Source organism: Fulmarus glacialis, unplaced genomic scaffold, assembly GCF_000690835.1.
Source record: "Fulmarus glacialis isolate BGI_N327 unplaced genomic scaffold, ASM69083v1 scaffold6956, whole genome shotgun sequence".
Lineage (NCBI taxonomy): Eukaryota > Metazoa > Chordata > Aves > Procellariiformes > Procellariidae > Fulmarus > Fulmarus glacialis.
Genome location: NW_009217408.1, coordinates 94124 through 101804, shown reverse-complemented (window position 1 = coordinate 101804; position 7681 = coordinate 94124). Strand labels below are relative to the sequence as shown.

At 39.9% G+C, this 7681-nt stretch overlaps 1 protein-coding gene across 1 annotated transcript in view; it reads right to left on the bottom strand.

Annotated features, from left to right (window-relative positions):
- The window catches only part of FBLN2 (fibulin 2), a 95758-nt gene that overhangs the window by 5329 nt on the left and 82748 nt on the right, over nt 1-7681 (bottom strand). The window contains exons 10-15 of the mRNA XM_009579650.1: nt 7222-7359; nt 6755-6898; nt 2989-3117; nt 2345-2470; nt 1632-1748; nt 685-813 (exon numbers count right to left, since the gene is read on the bottom strand). Of these exons, the coding sequence (XP_009577945.1) occupies nt 685-813; nt 1632-1748; nt 2345-2470; nt 2989-3117; nt 6755-6898; nt 7222-7359 (783 nt within the window). The remainder of the gene's footprint in view (nt 1-684; nt 814-1631; nt 1749-2344; nt 2471-2988; nt 3118-6754; nt 6899-7221; nt 7360-7681) is intronic.

Genomic DNA, 7681 nt, shown 5'->3' with positions numbered 1-7681 from the left:
AGGAATGCATGTAGAGTACGTAAAGGTAATCAGATCTTCAATCATCATTACACAGTCAGTGCATCCTTTGGAAATGGGGGATTTTTACTTCAGAAACAGACAGCTGCGCACCAGATGAAAACCACCGGACACCCAGAAAACATTTCTATGATTCTGGAGAAAAGGGGTGTTTGTGGGGAGGATACATGTCATTTACACTAACATTTACTAACGCCAACATAATTAAGCTTAGGTGGCAGGCTTCTAGATGTCCAAGCCCCCATTACAGCTCCTACATTCACTCTCCCAGTTTGCTGGGGCAGGAAACTGCAACTTGTAATGAAGCCACGGATTTCTACATCTGGCACCTCTCAAAAAATAGATCACTTACTGCTGTGCCAAGGTGCACATACAGCTCCTGCAAGTAATCAAGTGCCCCAGTTTGAATGATGAACTGGGCTCCCTTAGGAATTCATTTAAACAATTAGTTCACGTTGACAGCTGAGTTGCCAGAGTACTTTTTTCTAACACAGGAAAAAGCTGACATTGCAGATACCAATATTTGGCAACTTTGTCAAATACTGGCTTTTTAACAGTGACTCATAAAAAACAAGGAGACTTGATTGAATAACCATAATGGCTTAGATCATTCCAAGGATTAAAGCTTCATGATATAATCCTTTCAGTTCCTAAACTCCTCATTACCTCGACAGGTTCTTCCATTTGCTGCCATGGTATATCCCTGCTCAGGACAAGCACACTGATAACTACCAGGAACATTCACGCAGCGGAAAGTACAAAGAATGCCTGCACTCTGTGTGCACTCATCGATATCTGGGAAAAAAACACAATTACAAACATATGAAAAAAAGAAAAACAGAAATCTGAAAAGGGAGGCTGTAGAACACAAGGAAATTCTTATCTGACGCATTTATAATACATTCTTAAACAGGAATGCAACATGAAAGTTTGACATTGCTTTAGGACTGTTGATGGTGCTTTCTTAAATGCTGAACACAAGACTGCTCCCAAAAATACTGATTGCAAGTAGTATGGACTCACGGAAAAGAACAAGAAGTCTAGGGCACATCTGAGTTTGAAAAACTCTCTCTGGTATCTCTGTAATTCTTTGAGGATTGCTTTGGGGACTTCCTTGTGCTAGGAAGAATGTGGGTTTCTTCACCATTTCTTAAATAGAGACTCTCCAATGTGTCGGTATTGGTAACTTCAAGAAAACAGGTAAAACCCTTCCTTTCTCCATTCTGATCACTCTACTCCTCATTCACCCACCACGAGCAGAAGTAAGAGCAAGCCTTCACTCAACCGTTGCTGAGTGGAGGCTTTAGTTGATGCAATATAGGTAAACATATCTTCCCTTCTAATTTTTTCAATCATAAGCTCTAGCCCCATGAAACAATAATCTCAGCGGTTCTACGGTCACACAAGTGTATTCCAGCCCCAGGTAGGAGGCATGAAAATGAACTGCATTTTCCAATAGCTGGAATTACCTTTTGCAGCTTCTGCAGCAGGGTGTAACTCACAATCATCCTTCGGCATCACCTGCAGCATTAGGTGCTGCTGAGAGTTAGACAGCCCTGACTGTTACAGAGTATACACGTATTTAACTTGACCGGATAAAGCAGCAGCCTTACCTTTACAAGAATGCCCATCTTCTGCTAGCTGGAAACCTTGCCTGCAGTAACACTGATAGGAACCATAAACATTGGCACACTCCTGGCTGCAGGGACTAGTATCGCATTCATTCACATCTGTATCCAAAAACAAACCCACAGACATTGCCACGATGGTTCAGAACAGTATCTTCCACCATTTCTTGCCTCTGAGAACAGCAACCAGACCCTTCTGGTCAGAGTGAATAAGGATGGACTAACTTGTCCCAAGAAGATGTTTCTGCTCCCTAGGCAGAATGCCAAGAAGCTTGAGGATGTCTGTTGCACCTGAATTTCATTTCTATATATGTTACGGTTGATTGAAATATGTAATCATTGCCTTGAAAAGACTGATTTTGAATGGAATGGAAATTTTTAAGTTCTCCGTGATTTTTTTAAGTTTTGTCACTACCAAGTTTCATCTTTATTAAAATCTGAATGAAAAGTCTCCTATTCTAACTTTGTTATGTTATCCTTTTCTCTCATCTGGAAGGAAAGGAAAAAGTATGTGAGGGAAAGGAAGAAAGAGGAGAAACTTGTTGGCTCTCATCTGACGGTTTGAGTGTTCAATTGAATATCTGCACATTTGAGCACACATAAATCATGGGTTTACTGTATTTATATTTCACCTCAACTCCTCTAAAGTCCCTTAACTCACACTGCAATTTCTTCTTCATGGAAAAAATGTCTGGTACCTTCACAATGCTTCCCATCATAAGACAAGCGGAAACCAGAAGAACAAGAGCAATGGTAGGACCCAGGCGTGTTCTCACACGTGTGCTGACACAGGCGTCCAGGGTAATTCCAGCACTCATTTATATCTGCCAGCATAAAAAGCAAATATACAATCAACTTAGAGCATCAAACAAGATGCAGGAGGATATTTTTAAAAATGTCAGAGATTGATTTGCAGAGCATGAAATGCTGCAACCTCAGGTTTTATGCTGTCTCACTTTGTGCTCTAATTGGTGTACAGTAGCGATAAAATACAAAATGCTGTATCACAGTCTCTTATGAAGAAAGTTGTGAAATTTTCAGAAAGATAAATTTCTACAGCAGCAGAAATGTTACCCACAGGGAAGTACTTTGCAGATGACTTTAACTGATAACCTGCAGCTAAGCCAAACCAAGGGCACCTGGTCCGAAATCACAGCACGGAGTGGCAGAGCTCTAAATGGCCGGTCGCACTGAACGACGGCTGCTTTGGAGGTGATTCCATTATCTTTTGAGGCACTGCATTGCAGAACTAATAACTGCACACGACAATGGTGCTAAATACTGCCTTGAGGTCCAAGGCTCAATCAATCAGTCGTTTCGTCTCATCTTGTGCCTTACATACCAATGCAGCTTCTGCTGAATGCATCGTACTGATATCCCATCTTGCAGTCACAGCGATAAGCCCCAGGAAGATTATGACAAATCTGTCCTTCACCACAACGGTGTACACCAGTTTGACATTCATCCACATCTGCAGAAGCAGAGAAAGCAATTAGTTTAAATATAGTTTGCTGAAAATCAATGTTTACAAAGAGAAAAAAAAAATTAATTAAATAACAGGAATAGACACTGTTAGGGTTGTCCCCTGGACAGAACAAAGAATATCAGCTTTTCCCACTGTGCTCTTCTCAGAGTCAGCTTTACATATCTCCAAGTCAAACTTTTGAAAAGCAATACATTATCTTAAAAGTTAAAATGGTAACTGTAACTGCAATGGAGCTTTCCCACCATATTCTGCATTTCAATGTAAACACATTTTCGTTCTGATCAAACCATGACATTTAAACACACTATTCTGATGTTCTGCCATTACGTGAGTCACGGCAAGCCATTTAAAGCAAAACAAGAACTAGCCAGAAATTCTGCTCATCCCTTCAGTTAAAGCAATTGTTATTTTCATCTCCAGTTGCCCTTTCAATCTTGCTTCTGCTGTCTATCTCTTTCCCAATGTTCATCTTTTTTCTTTTCTCAATCAACTCACATTTTGATATTCCTCATGGCCTCGCATCCAAAATCTAATACTAGCAAATTAGTTCCTTCTCCACTCACATGCATGACTTCCAATCTCATTTTAAAAATCCTCAGATGAAGATCAGAGTTTTCAATACACGCTGATTTACAAGACTTGCAACATGACTAAATAGCTCATCAGTATCTAAGAAATCCCTGTTACCATCTGTGACAAGAAGCATCAAAAAGTCTGATTAACCCTCAGAAACTTTTATTTCTTCAAGTATTCTGAGTTCTGCCATTTCCTAAGCCATCAGATCCTGCTTCCTTCCTATTATTCACATCTTCAACTACTTTTACAACCCAAGTCCCTGTTCATGTAATATTAATTAGGATGGTAGTCCAAGGCTGGAGGTTCTCCATAATGCCCTATTTGAAGTCATAAATTTGAGCACTATTTCATTTCAAAGGGTTCCTGGGCAGTTCTCCATCAAGCAACAGCCTTGGGGAGTGCTCCGGAAAGCAGTCACTTGCTGAGGAAATGATAGGGAAGTGAGAGCAAGTTACTTATCACAGAAACTTGGATTTGGAAAAGTGGAGATTATATCAACCCTGACGAGATGCGCTAACAAATACTTTGTTCAGTATTTCAGCACAGATTCCCACCTACACAGCCCCTGCTGGCACCGGGGTTAGGGACGGCAGGGAATGCCACTCACCAGGCAAGGAATTCCTGACAGGTTCATAGATTTCTGCTGAAAAACTGCCTCCTCATTTTCTTTTAAGATCAGAGGTAGCATCAAAACAAGGAAGTTCCTAATGCAGGTACAAATTTGTAAAGTAGCAGTTTTATTTGTAATGAATTCATGTGTGCAACCATTTCATTAGTTTGTCCAAAATTACGTATTCCATTGCATTCAGACTTTAATTAGTTCTAGGGCATTATACCATCAGAAGCGTGCTATATTTCACAATAGTTACAGTAGTTTTCAGTTAAATGTAGGTAGTTTTTAACAACCTATTTACTAAATCAGAAAATGTGAACATTTTAAAGGGAGATGAATCCTCTAAACAGAGAAGATGACCGTACAAGTGTAGTTCTGCTGGAGAAACATGTGCAGATGATGTATTTACTACTGTGAATAAATCTGAATCAGGAATCTAATTAGCTATTGTAATGCCTTAAAGAAACTAGTCTTTAACACAGAGAGGGGAAATTAGGACCATATGCTGTTCTTTTTTCTTCTCCATGCTCTCTGCCTACTTAAAGAAAGCCGTACCAAAAAAATACCAAAAGATATAGACTGCAGAGATAGAGTGCACACAGCAAAGACAGAGAAATCACCAATTAACGTCAAACATTTGTTTTCCCAAAATCAAACTAAAGAAGCTTCCTTATACCTGCTCCTTAAAAGCATTGTCAATCATGTAAAGTAGAGACAAAGTATCATCAGTAATTACAATGCATTGTGTTATCTCATCATGCTTTAAAGATATAAATGCTGTATGAATAATGGCAATTTTCTCCTCTGTCATATATTTACACACAGTCACTCTCTCTTAGGGAAAAAAAGCTGGATTCTTCCTATAAATCATCAGTTTGAAATTTAGGAACATAATTTGCCCTAGCCATCAGCAGGGCTTGAAAACGAAGGCTGTTAGCACTACAGCCAGGACCTCTGAGCTGCTCAGTGATGACTGCTGACTTGTGAAAAAAATGGCATTCATGGAGACATTGGCATGGTGGTAACCCTAAAAACAGTTTCAGGGTCACCACACTTCAGGTGGTGCAAACAAACCTAGCCCAGTTGATTTTGGTGAAACAGGACTGATGGAAACCAGTTGAAGAACTGAAGAACGGCAACTGAGAGAGACAGGACTTTTAGACCTTCCCTTTGTAACAATTGAAATATTTCAGGCTGCTATATAATAGGACAGCAAATGAGACTGCACTACATTGCCCCAAATTTACGAAATACAACACCCTAGAGCTGTATTAGGAAGCTTTCTCAATTTTCTCAGTTACACACATAAACTGTCCCCATCTTCTGCTACTTCCAAATCTTCCCCACCTTCTCACTGGCTAAACATGGTCTGGATAGTCCTGAGGGCAAAATCATGAAGGGAGATAGAGCGTAATGAGTAGCAACAAGGAGAATCCAGAAATTTATGCAGAAATGGGATCTATTTATACCACTATTTTTCACTACAAGTTGCTAGTCATGACCAAATTAATAGCTGCCAACATGGCTTCCACCCACCTGTAGCATCACAAAGCATAATTTGTTCATTTTTCATCCTTCCTTTTATTCAAAGGGTAAGTAAGTAGAAATCATTAGGATATCATCACTAACCAAAATGCTGATTTGTCACTTCCTTTTTTTTTTTCCCTGCTGTCGTACTATGATTTCCTACTTTGTGTAACACAGAACATAGGGAATTAAAGAATACATAGCCAGCCTTGCCTTGGGCACCAAGGACCAAGCTTTCAATTCCTTTGTGCCTAGTGTGCTCACAGAACAAATGCTAAGAAGAGATGAAATCTGTTATTCTGAGTCAGTAACTCCATAAACTCATTGGAACAAATACAAATCAGTATCAAGCTGCATGCCAGCCTATATGAATTTTTCAACATTCTTTTCACAAAGAAAGTAAGAATTTATCCTAAATACACACACACAACTGGATGTAAATGGGGAACACCATTCATAGCGCTACAAAGAACATCCACTTAGTACTACTCTTGTGAGTCCACAAACTCAGTGTTTCTCTTTTGCTGCATCCCATGGCTTCAGATCATATCACTTTTACAGAGAGATACTGTAAAAAATAGCGAAGGATCATGGTTTTGACTGGCAGCCTGAGTTTAAAAAGTAACTAAACCACATTCACTCCAGAACAGAAGCCAGTAAATCCCATATGCAGTCAAAAACAGTGTCACCCAGCACACCAAAAGGAACTCCATGCAGCAGTCAGACATCAGTGCAGCATCCTGTAGTGCAAACAAATCCCCGAGCTGCTTGGACAGCAAATGCATACAGCAAATCCCCATTCCTCAAATACATTTAGGAATCTGGAGGTAACTCAGAACCTCTTTTTAGAACTGAAATGTACTTTTCCTCTGAGAGGGCACCTGACAGTCTGGAGTCTGACCTTACCGATGCATCGGGTTCCCTCCTCGTTGGAGTGGTAGCCTCTGCTGCACGTCAGCATGTTCCTTTGGCAGGTGTAAGACCCAACGGTATTGATGCAGTTGAATCCCGGTTTACATGGCTCAGGGAGAGATGTGCATTCATTAATATCTGGTGAAGAAAATGAATTAGAATAGTGAGAGCAGCTATTTAACCCTTCTGGTCTGTTTTCTTCCAGCTGTCACTTCTTTTCCTTCATTTCAATTTATTGTGCTACAAAGATAAGGCTGATGAAGATCTGCTGTGGTAACACTTTCAAATTCAATATGCAAGTATGCATCTCTTTAAAAGGACAGCAATGTTTAAATTAAATTCACAGCAGGATTTGAGGAAAACTATATGTGGTTAATATACACCCCTTGGACAGGCTAAAAGGAACAGGAGTTGGCCAGCGCTGCTGCACATATTACAAACATATTGTTGGTCACACTTACCAACACAGTTTCCCTCAGGGTCTTGTAAAAATCCATCCATGCAGCGTTGCTTTGACTCACAGTAGAATGATCCTTCTGTATTCTGGCAAACGAAGTTTACTTTACAACTATGAGTTCCTCTCTCGCATTCATCAATATCTGTTAATCAGATCAAAACACCAAATTAGTTAAGCTGTAATTTTCAGTAGTCTTCAAGACTAGTTAACTTCTCAGAAAGGAAGTTAGGAAGCATTATTTAAACCAGACACCCAACATTGCCTATGGGAAATCAGAGGTTTAGGTGTGTTTGCTCTTGGACATCCACTTCAGCATAGGCTTCAGAATTTGTCAGCTCTTACAGCAAATTTGATTCAGGTCCCTGCTGCTTTGTTCACAGCATCTCTTGTAAACCACAGATACTGAAACGTCTGCAGTTTTTAAAATCCTAAAGACCCAAATTAAAACTAGGAATAAGGTACAC